The following is a 20363-nucleotide window of genomic DNA, read 5'->3' as shown; positions in this document are numbered from 1 at the left end:
CTGGTCTAATTAGCATATTACCCTTTTATTATTATAGACTAGAGGCCCGGTGCATGAAATTCATGCACGGGAGGGGGGTGTGTGTCCCTCAGCCCAGCCTGCACCCTCTCCAATCTGGGACCCCTTGAGGGATGTCCGACTGCCCATTTAGGCCTGATCACAATCCAGGATTGCTGGCTCCCAACCGCTCACCTGCCTGCCTGCCTGGTTGCCCCTAACTGCTTCTGCCTGCCAGTCTGATCACCCCCTAACCATTCCCCTGCCAGCCTGATCGACGCCTAACTGCCCCCCTGCCAGCCTGGTCTCCCCTGCAGGCCTGGTCACCCCCAACTGTACTCCCATGCCAGCCTGGTAACCCCTAACTGCTCTCCTCTTCAGGCCTGGTTCCCCCCAACTGCCTTCCCCTGCAGGCCTGGTCACCCCTAACTGCCCTCCGCTGCAGGCCTGGTTGCCCCCAACTGCCCTCCCCTGCCCCCCCCAACTGCCCTCCCCTGCAGGCCTGGGTCCCCCCAACTGTCCTCTCCTGCAGGCCTGGTCCCCCCCACTGCCCTCCCCTGCCGGCCATCTTTGACCACATGGGGGCGGCCATCTTGTATGTTGGAGTGATGGTCAATTTGCATATTCTTTATTATATAGGATAACACACATCCACAAAAGTACACAAATCGTAACACATTGTTTGCGGGTAGTTTTTATCGCGCGAACAGGTGGCGCGGGCCATTTTTGCTAATTTTTTGCGCAAATGGCAACATTCAATGAAATTACGACAACTTTAGTTTACATATTTATACGTTACCCGCATTCTACCGCTAGTCTATAAAAAACGTATTAATATGTGTCCCGCGCTCTACTACACTGGTAGAACGTATAAATGCGTAAAACGTATAAATACGTTTCCCGCATACAATGTGTTAAGTGTAAAACTAATAAATTTTCAACATACCTTTGTAACCACATCATTTTATATTTTTTTGTTTTGTGCTGCTATGTCTTTGACAAAATTTTCATAGTTCTACTTTTAAAAATACGTTGTTTAGTGTTCTGTGGTTTCCATAAGTTACATTCTAGATATTCTGCACTTTTTGCTCTCATAATTTTATTAACTCTTTGAGTTTTTACATTTTTCAAGGAGCTCTAAAATTTCATTCAGAATATTGTTATTCTTAGTTCATGGCAAAAAAAAAAAAGGCTTTTATCAGTTAAAAATGCAAAAAGGTAATAACTGCAAATTATTGACATCTAGCCTGTGCAGATTTAATTTTTCTTTCATTCCCAGTGTGGCACACGTTTCCCCCAGTTGGCTGGTTGTGTGGAACTTGATTCCTGTGCCTCTGCATATGATACAGCTCAGGTTGCTAATCTGAAGAAGCAGATCAGCAGCCAGCAGTAAGTGTGTCAAGCCTAGAAATGCTAGACCAAGCTGGGAGGAACTTTACAGACGTTAGCCTCAGATGGGGAAACTGAGTCCTGGAAGGTTACATGCCTCCTCCAGGGTCACAGAGTTGGCACCAGAACTGAGTCTAGAATCCTGATTCTAAACCCCATTACTAACCCATGCTAAGTCACTATTGTTATCTTAAAATTCACCCTTTCTACTGAAAATGCAATCCTCAGACTGCGAAATCGACTTCTGAAGAAAGATAAATTACCTAACACGTTTTCCAGCCAAACTTCTTAATGGGGATAACCTAACAGCAATTGATCTATTTTGGAAAGCATCCCTTGGGTTACTTCGGGCAAATGAGGGCTGGTGTGGGATGGTATAAATGCCGGTCGGTAATTGTTTAGAGCAGTTCCGGGAGGACGTTCAACTGGAATAACCCTGGCAATAGGGAAAGTGCGGCGTGATGTTGACTTGTGACCCTTCCCTGGGGAGCAGCTGTGTCAGGAGACCTGACGGAGCTCCTGGAACACAAAGTCTCAGTCTGTGCTCCCCGTCACTGGGCAGAGAGACTGTCTACTGTGCCTGGGAGATGACCATCAATGTTATATTCCTCTTTGTTTTTGAGATTTTGTTTCAGTTGGCGAAAGGTAGATAAGGAAATATCTCTTGGTTTGCTAAGAGAGGCCAGGGAACATATTTAGTAAGTACTAATAAGTGAGGTGGGCCCTGGGGATTTGGTGCTTAATGAAACATGTCTGTCAGGACTTAGTCTGTGGAGCTGGCAATCCCAAGGGGAGATCACCATCGCCCTCCAGAAACCCTGGTTCTGTTGGTATGTTGTTTAGGGCAATGCACAATTCTCATCAGAGCACACTGATTTCTGCCTACCTATAAGTTTGTAGAGAAAGGTGTCTTCTTAGTCTCACATGGCAGCCATCGTTGGTCTAACCTCTAGTGCCACTCGCCAAAGTACCGTCCAGCAGACCCATTCTATCCTTTCTCACTCTGTTCCCGGAGTACAGGCCTTTCTCAGAGGCTCTGTCCCTCACATATCGATGGCTGTTCCTGCCTTTGAGCTTTTGGACATGTTTTCTCCCTTATGTAGAATGCCCCTTCCTCCCCTTCTGTTTCTCCAAATCCTGCCCAGCCATTAAGACCCAATTCAGTTCCCATCTTCTCTCCTCAGAACTCATGTGGCACTTCTACCCATACCAGGCTATGGATGGTATAACTACAGTTCAGCCTACTGGTGAAGAGTGGACTCTGGAGCTAGCCTGTCTGTGTGACCTGGGCCGGAAGCTTTCCTGGATCTAGAGTTTTATAGAGTTCTTCATCTATAAAAATGGGAATAATAATTGGATTTAGCCATAAGTTGTGTAGAATAAATGAGTTCATACTATTAAAACCCACAGAACAATGCCTGGTACATAAGTTCTCATTAAATATTATTATTCCTTCTAGCATGTATGTAATCATGGCCTTCCTTGTGTTTAATCATTTTAAGAATTTATTGGCCTCTAGTGAAACTGTAAAGTCCCCTCTTGAAGAAAGCAGCTTGATTTTACACTTCTTGTTGACCTTTTCTAGCCATACATGTGCATATAATAGTTCCCCAATACATGAAACTAATACTGTATTAAATAAAGAAAGTAGATGGAACAGGAGTAAGGAATTGAAGAGAAAATACAGGCTTCAGTTCACAGATGGTGTTTTCTTATGAGTCTTAGAGCATGCAATTTGTTCTTTTTTTCTTTCCTTGTCCTGAGTCTAATGAGCTCTCTGTCACACTCACCAGAGGTGTGAACATCACTTAGCAAGGATGCTAGAAATTTCAGGAGGTTGTTTCCGACACTGTTTTCTTCTAGGCCTGTGCTGGGATGGAATCTCAGACAGTAGATTCTGGTCTATCAGAATATCTCAAAGCAGGTGGGTCCTGAGCTGGGTGTTACTAACGTACCTCCCTTGCTGAGGGGCACGGGCAATTCACCAGTAGGGAGGGGACCTTACCCTTCAGCCACACTCTCTTTGCCTTTCCCTCCTCCTCTATTCGCAGCTGAGATGCTCACAAGCACCGTCTTTAGCTGTCAGTGTTCACAAACATTTGGGGGAAATCAGAGGTTACCTTCTGGTGGGAAGAGGTGGGGACCCAAGCAGAAGCTTTCAATAAAGAGCCAGTTGCAGATAGGAGTTGTGGTGATGGCAGGAGCTGCCAGAGGGGTCCTCGGCCATTCACCCAGCAGTCTGGGACTTTAGCCAGGGTCTCCACAACGCCCCATGGGTACCCTCTCTGTGATGAAAATGCTGTGTTTCTCCTTCTCCTAGGCTGGAACAAGACATTAAAAAATTAAAGGCTGACCTGCAGGCCAGCAGGCAAGTGGAACAAGAGCTCCGCAGTCAGATCAGCTCCCTCTCGAGCACCGAGCGAGGGATCCGCTCAGAAATGGGCCAGCTTCGGCAGGAGAATGAGCTGCTGCAGAACAAGTACGTGCACCTATCAGGCCTTTGATGAGCCAAGTGGCCTCACTGCTTCTTTTGTTTCCAGGGATTGGAGCACAAGATTCATGATGACAAAGGGATCGAGCAAAGGGGTTTTTAAATAAAATGTTTAATTTAATACCAGATACACAACATGTTATAAAATCTGTAAGAACCTATTTCACTTCAGCAAAAGTTTGTTAATATTGCTATTTTGTCTTCTCTCTCATTTAATGACTTATCTTAATTTAAAATAGTTATCAAGCTTTTATGATAATATACGGAAAGTTGAAAAGAAGTATTTCTGCCACAATTTGAAGCTCTTGATCCTTTGAGTGAAAGTTTCCAGAGCACTGGACTCTATTTACTTTGATTTCCCAAACTAAATGACATTGAACTTTGATTTTACTTGAAGAGACAGGCAAAAAGCCAGCTCTTCTATGTGAATTCTTATGCTTTCTATTAATTCATTCTGGAATTATTTCTTGACTCAATATGGGTATGTCCTTTTTTTATTTTTTAGTTTCTTAGCACTGTGTGCCTACAGTAGTGAATAATATTATAGGCTTTGGGTTTTCTGGGCTTGCCCTATTGAAGGAGTAATTCTTCAATATTTTTAAGGAATGTAACTCAAAAGTTTAAGCATTATAGGCAAATAACCTCTCCACTGCTTCTGACCCACATGTGGTGACTGTAGCATTGATACATAGAGAACATCTCACCCTTATTGATGTATTTAGATAAACTGACCTTATATTGTTAAGCTGCGGGGTGGTTGTAGGCAGGGAAGGGAATATGGCTGAAATTTCCATCTGAAATGAAGCATCCTATGACCCTACAAAATCTAGTTTGGGATACTCTAGAAAAACCATCTCACAGCTGTAAAGAAGAGGCAGCAGCATAATTATATTCAGGCAAAGAAAGACATTCCCCCACTCACACTTTACCTCAGTTTCAGTGGTGCTGGTTCCATCAGCTGTGCCTTGGTCAGACTGAAGTTCTTTCAAGGTGCTTTGGGGCACTTGAATTAGTTCTGCTGTTACATTTCCCTCTGATAGAAACTTGCTTTACCCTATTTTCTGAATGACCTTCTGTAGATAGAGCAGAAGCTAGGTCTGTATCTTATATGGCAGCTTGCTTATTGGTATTTAGAAATTGTTAAGTAATTATGACAGTGTGTTCTCCCTGGGCACCCTGGGAGTTGACACTTATGTTTGCTGTTCAAACCTCTTCTTTACTTTGGCCTTAAAATGACAAAGAGGAGCCATGTTTTTCCAGGGTTCATAGTGGGTATTGTAATTGTAAAACTGTGTGACAATCATTTCCATATAGGTTACATAATGCTGTGCAAGTGAAGCAGAAAGACAAACAGAACATCAGCCAGTTGGAAAAAAAGCTAAAAGCTGAGCAGGAAGCCCGAAGCTTTGTAGAAAAGCAGTTAATGGAAGAGAAAAAAAGGAAGAAGTTAGAAGAAGCTACTGCTGCCCGGGCTGTTGCATTCGCTGCTGCGTCTAGGTATGTCCGTGTCACCTGAGTGCTTAATCTACGGTTGGCTTTCCTTGTACCGAGACAGCCATGGGAATTTGATGCTTCGGGCAGGATTAGAACTACAATAGTCGTGCATGGATGGATTGTTTTTAATTATGGCTTTATTAGCTGGTTTAAACTCCATCTGTGCAAGTTTGCACTCTCTTATAACAACTTCATCCTCAGCGATCTCCTCCATAAAGTGAGGGGAGGATATCACCATGCCTCCCACACCTGGGAGGCAGAGTGCTGCTCATAAAAGGGTTTCCAGCTCTAGCTGGTTTGGCTCAGTGGATAGAGCATCGGCCTGCTTTGATTCCCAGTAGGAGGCATGCAGGAGCAGCCAATCAATGATTCTCTCTCATCATTGATGTTTCTATCTCTCCCTTTCCCTTCCTCTCTGAAATCAATAGAAATATTTTTTTTAAAAAAAGGGTTTCCAGTCACTTTCTTCCAAACTGATAATTACTAAACACTTTGAAAGAACCAATCTAGAATTTTGTACTTTTTGTAGAACCATCACTACTCCCTACTCATTGGTGTGTGTTTCTGAAGTTTTTATCTAAAAACTAGAGGCCCGGTGCATGAATTAGTGCACATTGAATGGAAATTAATTAGAAGAAATATTTTAATACTGCTATTCACCCTTTATAATAGAAGTGTCAACCAAATTCACGATCAACAATGACAGATGGAAACACGTGTGTGATTGGCGCCAGCGAGAGCTTTATATAGATACTAGGGGCCCGGTGCACGAAATTCATGCACTGGGTGTGTGTGTGGGGGGAGTGTCCCTCAGCCCAGCCTGCCCCCTCTCACATACTGGGAGCCCTCAGGCGTTGACCCCCATCACCCTCCAATCGCAGGATCGGCCCCTTGCCCAGGCCTGACGCCTCTGGCCTAGGCGTCCGGCCCGGGCAGCGGGGACCCACAGCTGCAGCGGCCCCGTGATCGTGGGCTTCGCTTTAGGCCCAGGCAAGGGACCCCTAGCTCCTGGGACTGCCAGCTTCGACCGTGCCCAGCTCCCATTGCTGGCTCCACCCCTCCTTCCTGCTATCACTGGCCAGGGCGGAAAAGGCACCTGATTCTCCGATCATGGCTGGGGGGCAGGGCAAAGGCAGCCCTGGGGCCGCCTTTGCCCTGCCCCCCAGCTCTTAGCTCCCCCCTGGGTTTCCAATCACTGTCAGTGGCAGGGGGCTTCTTCCTGCTTTCCCTTTCACCTCCCTGCATTGTGCCTACATATGCAAATTAACCGCCATCTTGTTGGCAGTTAACTGCCAATCTTAGTTGGCAGTTAATTTGCATATAGCCCTGATTAGCCAATGAAAAGGGTAGCTCGTACGCCAATTACCATTTTTCTCTTTTATTAGTGTTGATAGATATAGATATAGATATAGATATAGATATAGATATATATCGATAAACTTGCTTAATTAGACCTGCTTTCTGATTTAGCTAAACTTTTTCCAGCTCAGTGAAGCACCCCAACTTCTTTCAGGTAATTGTTAGCAACACAGCAGTAAATATTAACACGGAAGCAGATTATTATTGTAGATCATGCAGGGAGAACAAAGGGTAAAATATTTAACTGCAGCAGTGTTTGACTATATTCTGCGCAGCGAGAAAACCTGAAGTCATTTTCAAGGTCCACCATTTCTTTCTTCTTTTCAGTTGGGTCAAGTTTCTAAGCTTTCTAAATATCCATTTTCTGGGTAATGAAAAGACAATAGGATTCCACTGAGTCTCCTAGCTACCTACTCCAGGACTTCTGTGAGGATCAAATGAGATGAGGCACAGGAAAATGCTTCACAGACATTTGGTTAAAGTGTGAAATGTTACCACCTGGCTATAAAGCAAGTCATGTTCCTGGGCTGAAGAAACTCCAGGGAAGCTAGTCGCTAGGGAGAGGAAGGCAGGCGTTGCTACGTGACGTCATTACCCGGCGCCCACAGCTGGGCTGGACTGGGCTGTGGGCCACATTTTGCACCATGGGGTCTGGCAGTGTCAGCTGCGATTTGGTGGGGTGTCACTCCAGGGTGGTGGTGGGGCCTGTGTTCCACTTGGGGGAAGCCGAGTGTTGCTCTGAGGGCGCCAGGTCTACAGTGCCGTTTCTCTGTCAATGGCCAGTGTGTATCACGGCAGCTCCTGTGTTGAGCATCTGCCCCGCTGGTGGTCAGTGCACGTCATAGACCAGTTGGATGGTCGGACACTTAGCATATTAGCCTTTTATATATATAGATGGAAGAAAGGTAAAACCTTGGTTCCCAAGTACTATGTACTAACTGCTTATGTCTTTGTTGGATATCAGCAAATTGTCAAATGAGCTGGAAAAGATGGGGGGAAAGGAAGCATAAGTCACTCTTAGACATCATTGAACTTGTGGAGTGATACAAATTAGGGCCTACTTCCTATGCCATTGAAAAGTACGCAAATATTCCAAACTTAATGTTCAGGTACTGTATTCAGATAGTAACTGCTACCTGAACATAAGCCAGGAGAGAAGATGGTTAAGAGCCTCTTGGTTTGTTTTTGGCTTCTACTTCACTTTTTTCCTTTGTTTTGTTTTCTTTTTTTTACATTTTATTGATTTTTTACAGAGAGGAAGGGAGAGGGATAGAGAGTTAGAAACATCGATGAGAGAGAAACATCAATCAGCTGTCTTCTGCACACTCCCTACTGGGGATGCGCCCGCAACCAAGGTACATGCTCTTGACCGGAATCGAACCTGGGACCTTTCAGTCCACAGGCCGATGCTCTATCCACTGAGCTAAACTGGTTAGGGCTCCTTTGTTTTCTTGACTAGTGAAGTCATCTGCATGGTAGAAGTCAGTTACGGGTTTACAGATGCAGAGTGAGGGTAAATTATTATTTATTTCATTTTAAGTTTCTATCATAATTTGAATCTATGTGATATAATTCTACTGGCATTCTTCCTTGAGTTTTGCTTTTTTGTATTTGGTGTGTTAATAGCCTTCTTTTGGGTTCTGGCATTTGCAGAATAATTGATCAATCCTCAGCTTACCTTTTAGGAAATAACAGCAGGAGAGGACTCTTTCTCCTGTGTGATCCTGTCTCCCCCCAGCAGACTCTGTACTGCAGATAGCTGAGCTCACTTGGCTTATCAGCATCTATACAGACACACAAGACCCTTTATTAGTCTGCCTAACCCAGTGGTCGGCAAACTCATTAGTCAACAGAGCCAAATATCAACAGTACGACGATTGAAATTTCTTTTGAGAGCCAGATTTTTTAAACTTAAGCTATATAGGTAGGTACATTGTTATTAACTTAATTAGGGTACTCCTAAGGCTTAGGAAGAGCCACACTCAAGTGGCCAAAGACCTGCATGTGGCTTGCGAGCCGCAGTTTGCTGACCACAGGCCTAACCTAACCTAATCTAATGTGGAGTTTTTGGTCTGTTAATTGTTTGAAGATTTGTAAGCATTTCTGAAGCACTTAAACTTGCAGGAGACTTTTCTGAACAATAATCTAGTGTGGCTTGTGCTGTCCTTAATTCATCTACCATCTACCCTTTTTCCCCCAAAAAAACCCGCTGAGAAGTATATGACAATTCCTTAACCATGTTGTATAGTGCCTCTTACTAGTATACCTGAGAATCAGTAAATTGGTTTTCTTCTCTGCTCTAAATCCCTTTTGTTTCCAGTGAAGCTTATTTGTTTTGTTTTGATCTTACCCTTAGATGGTCCTTGTTTGCCATCACTTGTGTAGCGATTGTTTTTATTCTTAACGAAATCTCAAGACTTTGAGTCTCTCACTGGACCTATATTTTTGTGTAGGCAAGACACCTACTTTCTCCATCAAGCTGTTTCTGCAATCTTGCTATCATCTTTTGTAGTTTATCCTTGTTGTAGCCTTGAGAAGCCACCTAATGCTGCTCCCTTCTTCTCTTTACTCCAGGCCTGTGACAACCACGATTAAAGAAAGGTGAAAGTCTCAAGGCATAGTCCCTCAAAAGTGGAAAAAAATTCTGGCTCACTGCCCCCTGCTGGGCATGTCTGGCTCTGCCTTGCTCAGTTTGTGTGCATTGTCTCAAGTCATATGGCAGGGTGGGAAGCTTGTTGGGAAACTTCCATTTTTATCCCAGTTCTGTGACCTACAAACTAGGTAGCCATGAACTAGTATTATATCTTATTTATAAAAGTGGATAATATACCCTATCCCCATAAAGAAGGTAGTGTGGGTGAAGTACCTAGCTTGGTGCCTGGCTCATATTAGATACACCGTTAATGATAATTATTTTTTCAGAGTTTGTTGAAATTATCAAAGAATAGAAAGCATACCAGACAGCCAATACCTGACTGACTTTGGAGTATAGAGAAGTATCAATCCTGCAATATAAATAAACCGATAGTCTTTTAAGTCCCCTTCTCTCCTTCTCTTCCTTTTCAAAAGGGGAGAGTGCACCGAAACCTTACGGAATCGGATCAGAGAATTGGAGGCAGAGGGTAAGAAGCTCACAATGGACATGAAGGTGAAAGAAGACCAGCTCAGAGAACTAGAACTGAAAGTCCAGGTAATGGGAGGACCAAAGGCTTTCTTGTACTTGAATTCCTCTTCTGCGTTGATTGGTGGCCTGTGATACAATGTGGAGATGGTGCTTTTTGATACAGGCAAATCCCATTGCATCTGAAAAGCTCTATGACCAGAGGAAGCGCTAATCTTGTCCAGCTCATTGATGTCATGTTTAACTTAGTCAGATTCTAATACAAGCCAGAAATGTTGATGGTCCTTTGACATGTTTTATACCAGAATTTGAATTACTGTAGATTCATTTTATTTTTCTAGGTTATAGTCCAGATTAGTGTCCTTTGGGATTTATACATCTCTTATCAGCCCCCACCGTCTCTCCATCCCCAGGGAATTGACCATTCTGGTTACTCTGAGCTTTTCCAGATTGCAGTTCTGAGCAGTACATTTTGGGAGGAAAGCTGCCAGTGCTGTGAACGTAGCCAGTTTTGGGAGCCATGTGTACTGTGGCAAAGTATTTGGCATTGGCACTTCAAGGGAACATTTAAAATGAATGTCATATATTATAAAGTTACAGTAATTTGACTCATGTTTGGTAAAGGTAGCATCAGAAATGGATGGCAATGGTGAGGAAAACAATAAAATTAGAAGGTCATCTCCGTCCTATACAAAAAGAAATTCCAGATGAAGAGTTGAATGCAGAAATAAAAAGACATTTTATTTTAAACTAGGTGAAAATATAGTAGAATTTCTTTACTCTTGAAACAGGGAAAGACTTTCTAAACAAAAATGATGGAAGAGGTAATGGAAGGAGACTAAACTTTGGGTGATGAGCATGCAATATATAGATGATGTGTTATAATACAGAAACTTATATAATCTTATTAACCAATGTCAGTCACCCCAAATTTAAATAAGTTAAAAATTACATTGCAGTCAAAAATATAATGGAAGAAATCACAAAGCAGAAAATATAAATTAGAATAATCAACTGGGGGAGTATAGATATTGCATCAAATATAAATAAGGAATTAATACTCTCGATACATAAATAATTCATAAAAATTGCTAAGCTCAAATATACAGAAAAATAGGCAAAGGATACCAACAGTTAATTCACAGCAGAACTAGAAATGGCTGATAACATATTATTATATCCTTATTAATCATAAGACATAGATTAAAATTGAGTATCATTTATCTCCTGTGAAATTAGCAAAGAATTTTAAGTGATAATATCAATCTGAGTGAGCCTGCAATGAAATAGGCCTCATACATTGCTGGGGAAGTGTAACTTTCTGGAAAGGGTCATGTACTTTTTAAGTATTTTCCTTGTTAGGACTTCAACCTACGGTAAATATTTTTTAAAGTCTTATTGATGATATATATACAGAGATGTTCATTATGGTGGTAATTTAAATGCAAAAAGAAACAATCTTAACAATAGGTGATTCATTTAATAAATTATGGTACATATATATGTGGGAGTATTATGCAGCCATTAAGAATTACATTTTCAAAGAACATTTGCGATTATATGGTTTTTTTTTAATTACACAAAACTGAACACATACTGTTACCTCATTTATGTTAAAAGATACACATGTGCTTAAAAGACTTAAAATAATATGTATCAAATTTTCACAGTGTTGGGATTTTGGGTGATTTTCATTTTCCTCTTTGAACTTTAATATATTTTAAAATTCTCTATAATACGTGTGGATATCTCTTTTAAAATGAAGAAATTAAAATATCTCTATACATATATTTATTGGTTACATTACCAGATGTTTTAAGTGGACTTATTCTGCAGTGTGCCCTATTAAAATAACTAACATTTTTACAATTGTTAGTGCAAATTGAGAGTAGAATTTTGGCTAATTTGATTACAGTATTACAGCAACATTTGCAACTGACAGCAAGGAAAATGTTCTTTTTGGTTCTGAATTAAGCTTGTAAGAAAGTGTCTTGTTTGGAGACAGAAAAACCCAACATGGTCAGATTTATCTAAAATGTTTTTGTGTGTGCACATCACCATACAAAGACATTTTGCCCTCTAAGTGGTGGGTCTAAACCCATAGAACACTGGCATTCTGTGTCCTAGGGGCCAGGTCAATAATAGCGGGATTTTATTTGTGATTTCAGGCTAATTTGTAGACCGATGCCCAAACTATCTTGTAACATTGCTGCTTTGATGATATTGATAGGAGCTTCGGAAGTATAAGGAAAATGAGAAGGACACTGAGGTGTTAATGTCAGCTCTCTCAGCCATGCAAGATAAAACACAGCACCTGGAGAACAGCCTGAGCGCAGAAACGAGGATCAAGCTCGACCTGTTCTCCGCACTGGGGGACGCCAAGCGGCAGCTCGAGATTGCCCAAGGTAGGAGGACAGCGGGCCCCGGGGGAGGTGGTGTGGCCGAGAATGCACAAGGACGAGAGAGCATATCCGTTTTCTCCTTAATGGTTTAAGCGCCCAGCATACAGTTTTGCTGAATTAGAGAACTGCAGAGTCACTCAGAGGTGCTGGTGCAGCAGTACTTACGGGTCTGTGGGAACATGGAGAGAGGCGGGGACGAAGCCAGTCTGGGGAGTCAGAGGGCTCAGGGAGGCTGATGTCTGAGCTGGGTCTTGAATGGTGAGATAGGGTTAGCCCAGTGAAGAAGCAGCAGAGCGGAGTGAGGACTAGAGAGGCATATAACAGAAGCAGCAGCTTGAGCGAGGCCAGGGAAGCTAGGAGGCCTGATGTGTTCAGAGCTGCAGCTGGCTGTGCTTGGCTGGAGGTTACAGTCGAAGTGGTGAGAGGAGAGTCTGGAGAACTGGCCGTTCACTCAGCAGGTATTTATTAAGACCTACTGTGTGCCAGGCATTGTGAGAATCCCTGAGGGACCAGACAGTAACAAACATTTTGGTCTTAGGGACCCCTTTACACTCTTAAAATCATTGAGTACCCCAAAGATGTTTTTATAAAAACTGGGTTATATCTGTCAACATTTATCTATTAGAAATGAAAAGTTCAAACATGTATTTCTTCATTTATTTTAAAATAACATAAACATATTGTTAACATAAATAACATATTTATGAAAAATAACTATTTTCAAAAAATAGTAATGAGAAAAGTGACATTGTTTTACATTTAGCAAATCTCTCATTTCTGGCTTAATGAAAGATAGTTCCATTCCCACCTCTTTCTACATTCAGTCTGTTGTAATTTCACTGGCCATGTTGTTTCTGGAAGACTTTTCTGTGTCCACGAGGGAATGAGTGTGATGAAGGCCAGTCATGCCTTAGCGCGATGGACCCTGTGGGTCCTGTGAGAGGGCAAGCCACGCAGCAAGGCAAGGCCCGCTGCCCTCAGATAGAGGAGAGGACGTGAAAGGCGAGAGGAGATACTGGGTGGCTTCATGAGGGAGGGGACTCAGCTTTGAAGGGTGAATTCTGAGAGCAGAGAACAGCAGGGAAGAACATGGCTACCTGAGGGAATAGTGTAAGCGAAGGAAAGAAAGTGTTGGGAATGTCCAGGTGAGCAGACCAGTGACCTCAAGGTGGGGGGTCTGGCAGAAGAGAGGGGGCGATCAGGAGGACCATGAGTGAAGCCTCCTGGAGAACATATTTCCCTGATTTTCAGGAGGGCGGGTGAAAGGTTCTGGCCTTGTTTCGGAAGTCTCTTTCCAGTAGCTGTGTGAAAGATGGATTGGAAAGACAGTGGAGGCAGGGAGGTCATTTAGGAGGCTACCACTGTCCTAGCTAAGAGTGGTGAGTGGGGGAGCAGGATGTCCAGACAGGAGGGAAGGATAAAGGTGCCAGAACCAAGAAAGATGAGCAGGAAGGTGTGAGGAGTGAAAAGAGAGCGTGAGTTTGGTTTGGGATGTTTCCATGTGGAGTGGCTTCCTGGACACCCAGGTAAAAATAGTTCATCAGTTATTGGGAGTTTGGGGCCTAAACTCCAGAGAAAGGACCAAAACCCCCGTGGGTGGTGGGTGGGATATAGAAGTTACGAGAAGTTAGCGAAGCCATAAGAGTGGCTTGGAATGGCCCAGCTGGTAGAGCAAAAAGAGAAGGGAGTTGAGAATCGGGCTTATTAATCTGTGGACTCAGGGAAAGCATTTAAAAAGAAGGTTCCAGGGATCCTGCTTTAAGGCTGAACTTCTGAGCATACACTGGCTTTTTGCCTGCTTGGCCCAGCTCCCTGGGAAGTGGCCACTTCTCTCTGCAGCATCCCGTTTACTCCGATTTGCCAACGTGGAAGAGACTTCCCCCTGCAGTGAAGCAGCACCTGGTCTCCAAGTAGCTGAGGGGAGCTTGGCCTGTCAGCCCAGGAATTCTTGTAAAGCCACAGAGAAGCAGAGAGAAATGTCTTTTTCAAAAGCCCTGGGAATGTTTGCATATTACTGATTAAAGACATCAAATTTAAATCTGTAGAAAAAAAGATCCAGTGGCTCATATATCAGATGCCGTAGGAATTTTATTCATCTGAGGCTAATTGTGTTAAAAGGGAAGGAGGGTTTTGTGCTTACTGAAAGCTGAGGAGACATGAAGGAAGTCCCAGGGAGCAGGTTCTTTCCATGGCTCTTTGCTGCTGCCTTTCCCACTACTTCCCTTCACTGTCATGCTCAGAATAGTCTAATAAGCACCCAACTTTGTAATTCAAATCAAACCCCTGTGTTGCTTTTCTCCTTCCTACTATCTATATAATTTGATTCATCCTGGTTTCAAAATGACTTCCTCTCTGCTACGTCCTTTTAAAAACTATGCCACCAAGGGCAGCTACATTTTAAATATGTTACCATCTTCCGCAGGACTCATGAGTGCAACTCAAATGCAACCTCCTTCTTTTCTGAGCATTTAAATTTCTGAAGTGCTGTTCCTAAGTGTTCTTCCTCTAGTGGACAAGGGAGCTTCAAAGAATGATGGAAATTGCATAGGCTTTGGAACGAAGGGTCCTGGGTTGACATCCTGCTCTACCTCTTAATAACTGGGCAAGATGCATAACTTACAGCGCCTCAGCTTTGTCCTGGGCTGGGCACTAGGGATACTGTAATGAGAGAGAAATAAGTAGATAGTCCCTGCCCTCATGGAGCTCATGGCCCAGTGGAGAGATGATGAACACAAGTCACCACCTAAGTGATAGTTGCAAGAGAGATGGAAGAATGTGTAGGCAGGAGTGCAGACTCGAGCCAGACTGCATAGATTTGAATCCTGGCTCTGTACTCAACCTCTGTATGCCTGTTTCCTCATCTATAAAATGGATGATGCTGATAATAATTTCTTCCTGATAGGGTTGTTGTGATAAATAAATGAGTTTGTATGTGGAAGTACTTAGAACAGTGTCTGGCACATACATGTTAGCTAATATAATATTACTAGAGGCCCAATGCATGAATTCATGCACCAGCGGTGTCGCTTGGCCTGGCCTGTGGGATCCACCGAAACTGGCTCTCCAACATCCCGTGAGGGCTCCTGAATTGTAAGAGAGGGCGCAGGCCAGGCCGAGGAACCCCGTCAGTGCACGGGGCTGGGGAGGGACACGGGCTGTTGGCCAGCTGGGAAGGGACCGCAGGAGGGCTCCAGGGCATGTCTGGCCTATCCCGCTCCGTCCTGATCAGCTGGACCCCAGCAGCAAGCTAAACTACCACTCAGAGTGTCTGCCCCCTGGTGGTCAGTGCACGTCATAGCAAGTGGTTGAGCAGCGTTAGCATATCATTAGCATATTATGCTTTGATTGGTTGAACAGATGATCAGAGACTTAGCATATTAGGTTTTTATTATATAGGGTCATTATTACAAAAAGTTAAGTGACAGAAAGAAAAGTTTAGAGTGTGTTGAGAATCTATGAGTTGAGGAGATAGGGTCTGATTTAAATGGGAAAATTAGGGAAAGCTTTGTAAGGAAGTAGAAATAGAAATCCCAGGAGTGAACGCAGAGAGAGCAAGGGAAATAGCCCTGAGGCAGGCATCGCTGCTTGGATGAGAAACTGAGTGTAGTGAGGGAGGGTGTCAAAGGCTCAGCCCATGGCAAACTGGGCAGTCAGTTTGAGTCACTTGAGAGCCCCTGTGCAGCAGCCAGAGCCAGAGCTCCATTTATTTTCTACATGAGGACCTGGGGCAGTTCTGAGGCCTTAGTTGTTCTGTGTTTCTTGGTCTGACACCCAGAGATAGTCCACCCTCCCAGAAAAATATTGCAGCTCAAGAGGGAGAGCCATAGTTTAAATCATTCCCTCTTAGGCTGCCATTGGTGACCGCCATGCTCAAAACATGGCTCCTGGAAATGAACCTCTTTGTTTAGTCGCACCTACATAGAGGGAATCCCTTTTTACTGTGAAACATGGCCCTCAGGCCAGATCTGGCTGCTGCCTGTTCTTGTACCATCCACTGGCTAAGAATGGTTTCTATATTCTTCCATGGTTTAAAAAAACAGACACAAACATGACAAAGACAGTATGTGGCTCACACGCCTGAAATATGTACTGTTTGGCCCTTTACAGGGAAGTTTGCCTACCCTTGCAAACGCTTACATCAAAGCGGAGTCACACCCACTTGGGGCTGGCCTGGGAGGCATCGTGTGGGGCTAGCCCTGCCTTCCCACTAATGGTGGGTCTTTGATCTTCCAGGACAAATTCTTCAGAAAGACCAGGAAATCAAGGACCTAAAACAGAAGATAGCCGAAGTCATGGCCGTCATGCCCAGCATAACGTACAGTGCCGCCACCAGCCCCCTGAGCCCGGTTTCCCCCCACTACTCTTCCAAATTTGTGGAGACCAGCTCCTCTGGACTCGACCCCAACGCCTCTGTTTACCAGCCCATGAAGAAGTGAGGACCAGCTGTGTTCCACCCAACAGTGTGGTTACCAGAAGGCATTGCGAAGAAGCATCTCTGGCAGTCAAGATAACAAAAAGTTTATATTGTATTTTGTGGGACTGTATATGTTGTCATTTTTAAAAAGGGGGGAAGATAACTCCACATCTGATTAGAACTGCCCATCAGTTTTTCTTGTAAATTTTTAGAAGACCTCACAGAACTTTGCAGTTTATTTTTCTCGGCCAATGCATTAAAACCATTCTTGGATTTCAAGTAGCCAATTTTGCCTTTTATGTAATCTTACAGTTTCCTCTTGAAGAAAGAAAAAAAGGGGGTTTTGCTTCTCAGTCCTCTATTTTTGTTTTGTTTCGTTCTAAAATAAGCAAAACCTGCACATTGGATCCATGTGGGGTGATAATGAAAACTTTGTTTTTAAGAGTGAAAGAGTTAAATAACCTAACACAGTTTTGATTGTATAGTTGAATTCAAGAAGGTGATTCTTGATATTACAGAAAACAACATTTGATTACCCCTCTAAGGACCAAACAAATTGAAAGAGTGTCATTTAAGCTGAGGGGAGAGACTCAGGCAATGAGACTAGATGTGTTTGAAATGTTTCTATTCCCATCAGTGTGTTTAGACCTAGAAAATTGCTAGCGGCTGTCTTGTTCACAGTGCCTTGGGAAAAGACATTTCAAGAGGAAACTTGATGATTTTAGACTATTTTCCCCCTTTGTAATCATCTATCTTCTATCTGTATCGAGCTCACTGCGGATCCTGCTGTAAAACTGGTGGGTAGCTGGGCTGTTCGTTACCACCACGACCAGCACTTTCTTTCCTGTCATAGAAAGCACCACAGTGTTCTGGGCTTGTCTAAAATCCAGCACCTTGGGAAGGTGAGCTGGGTGGTGTTTGTGTACGTGAGGCTGCAATGACAGCTAATAAAAGCTGCAGTTCTAGGTTCTTTTGTTTTTGTTTTGTTTTCATTTCATTTCACTTAACTGTGCTTTTCACTCTTCATTATCTTATGTTTGATGATTTAAAACAAACTTGACTATTCCTCAGCTCTTGTGCCAAGGAGGGTTTTTTTTTGTTTTGTTTTGTTTAAAAAATTCTAAACTCAAAACTCTGCACAAAGATTTCAGTTTCAAGTGTATATTATACATTGATAGAAAAGTGTTTGCACTGGCAACTTTTGGAAGTGTTTAAGAATCAGGGTGGGGGTGGGGGGAGGGACTGGGAGAGGGAGGGGCAAAGCAAAATTGTATTTGGAAACTAGGAAAATTAAGAAACCAAATAGATTGGTTTTGCTTCCTTGCCATGGATTCTGGAAGGACATAGTTCTTCTAAAATTTCCTGTTAATTGGCATGTACGTCTCATTTAAAGAAAATTAAGTAGGACAAGCAAGTCAGCAAAATAGAAGTATTAAAAAGAATCATCCTTTTAAACACAGATCTTATTTTGGGATTTAAAAAAAACTTCTAGCTTTAGCCAGGTGTGCATGTTGCTGCCATTTTGCATTTTTGAATCATCTTGTGTAATTGTCACCATGAAAGTGTTACTCAGAATTGTCATGGATTTTTTTCATCTTTGTGCAAAAACATGGAAAATTGTCACTGACTTTGTGTTCAGGTTTCCCCCATTTTGCTGCCTTTTGGGACACTATTTTCGTTAAATACTTGGTCTTGGCTGCATTTTTTTTTCCTGTGGGGTTCAAAAGAATAAACATTTTCTTACAGATAAACTAGTTTTCTGCCTTTTTAACTTTTTATGAGGGCACGACAAGTTTGATTGTTCTGAATGAACCTAAGATTATTGCTCTTGTTCTCTCCTCATCTCAGCTTCCTGTCAGGTGGCCGTGTCCAGCAGACGCAAGATTTGGGGTGAATCCATTTAGTAGGCTTCACCTCACGTCTCACTTAAGACATCTCCATTCTCATTCTCTTTCCCTCCCTCTTCCTCCCCCATCCTTCCTCCCTCCCTCCCTGCTACTCTTCCTCATCCCTCTTTCTTTTTTCTTTTTAAACTAGAGGCCCAATGCATGAATTCATGCACCAGTGGGGTCCCTCGGCCTGGCCTGCGGGATCGGGCTGAAACCGGCTCTACAACATCCCCCGTGGGGTCCTGGGTTGCAAGAGGGCGCAGGCCAGGCTGAGGGACCCCACTGGAGCACGATTGGGGCCGGGGAGGGACCGCGGGAGGGCTCCAGGGCATGTCCAGCCCGTCTCACTCAGTCCTGATCAGCCGGACACCAGCAGCAAGCTAACCTACTGGTCGGAGTGTCTGCCCCCTGGTGGTCAGTGCATGTCATAGTGAGCATTTGAGCAGCCTTAGCATATCATTAGCATATTACGCTTTGGTTGAACGAATGACCGGACACTTAGCATATTAGGCTTTTATTATATAGGATCTTTGTTCAAAATATTACATATGTCCTCCTTTTACCCCCATTGATCCCCTACAGCCCCCTCCGCCCCCCACCCCAGGCCTTCAGTATCCTCTTGTCTGTGTCCATGGGTTATGCATATATGCATACAAGGTCTTTGGATGATTACTTCCCACTCACCCACCCTCCGCCTTCCCTCCGAGATTCCACACTCTGTTCCCTGCTTCCATGACTCTGGATCCACTCCGTTCATCGGTTCATTTTGTTAAATGGATTCCACATATGAGTGAGATCATGTGATACTTGTCTTTCTCTGACTGACTTATTTCACTTAGCATGATACTTTCCAGGTCCCTCCAGGCTGTCTCAAAGGATTAGAGATCCTTCTATTTTACTGCTGCATAGTGTTCCACGGTATAAACGTACCACGGCTTTTTTATCCACTTGTCTACTGATGGGCACTTGGGCTGTTTCCAGATCTTAGCTGTTGTAAATTGCTCCCTCCCTCTTTCTCTCTGGTGACTGATTAGAACCAAGGCTGACTTGCCTTCCTGTCCTAAAAATAACCAAGTTAGCGGGGCTGGAAGGTAGTCGGTGAGACAATCTTGAGAGCAAATCTCCTTCCCATTTTCCAGAACCTTGTAGGCCCACGTTGTGACCAGGACCCTGTTGGGTTTGCTCCTGCTGTGACCCACACTGACCGCCAAAGGAACCTCTCCCAAGCCTCCCGTTCCTGGAGGCCTTGCTTTCGTCTTCCGAGAAGCCAGCGCCTCTCTCAGCCCTGTTTTCCTCCCTTGGCCATTGTTACCATTGGTCTTGGCTCCAGTTTTTTAATATTCTGTTTTGGCATCTCACCTATGTCCCTGTTGCTGGGTAGCCTCCTAAGTCTCCACCATTTAGGGTCTCGCAGACACACCACACAGTACCGCGAGCAGAGTTCCCAGGGGAAGCACTTTAGTTTGGCTTTATTACCTGTGCCGACCCTGCAGAAATGTCTGCCTATAGCAGGGGTCCTCAAACTACGGCCCGCGGGCCACATGCAAATACAAATATTGTATTTGTTCCCGTTTTTTTTTTTAACTTCAAAATAAGATATGTGCAGTGTGCATAGGAATTTGTTTATAGTTTTTTTTTTTAACTATACTCCGGCCCTCTGACGGTCTGAGGGACAGGGAACTGGCCCCCTGTTTAAAGAGTTTGAGGACCCCTGGCCTATAGCATTCTCGACAGCATGCCGTTTCCACCAGGGAAATCTCCAGTTGTCGTCTTTGTTGTGTTTTTTTTAATCCTCACCCAAGGATAT

The 20363-nt window shown here is 43.6% G+C and overlaps 1 protein-coding gene across 1 annotated transcript in view; it reads left to right on the top strand.

Moving 5' to 3' along the window:
- Positions 1–18418, top strand: part of MACO1 (macoilin 1) — a 62759-nt gene extending 44341 nt beyond the window's left edge. Inside the window, exons 7-11 of the mRNA XM_059690760.1 lie at positions 3707–3865; positions 5192–5374; positions 9800–9920; positions 12082–12256; positions 16487–18418. Of these exons, the coding sequence (XP_059546743.1) occupies positions 3707–3865; positions 5192–5374; positions 9800–9920; positions 12082–12256; positions 16487–16689 (841 nt within the window). The 3' untranslated portion in view covers positions 16690–18418. The remainder of the gene's footprint in view (positions 1–3706; positions 3866–5191; positions 5375–9799; positions 9921–12081; positions 12257–16486) is intronic.
- The last annotated feature ends 1945 nt before the right edge of the window (positions 18419–20363 follow it).

The sequence above is a fragment of the Myotis daubentonii genome, chromosome 3 (assembly GCF_963259705.1).
Source record: "Myotis daubentonii chromosome 3, mMyoDau2.1, whole genome shotgun sequence".
Taxonomy (NCBI): domain Eukaryota; kingdom Metazoa; phylum Chordata; class Mammalia; order Chiroptera; family Vespertilionidae; genus Myotis; species Myotis daubentonii.
Note: the sequence above shows the minus strand (reverse complement) of the source record. Positions and strands in the feature narration are given on the sequence as shown.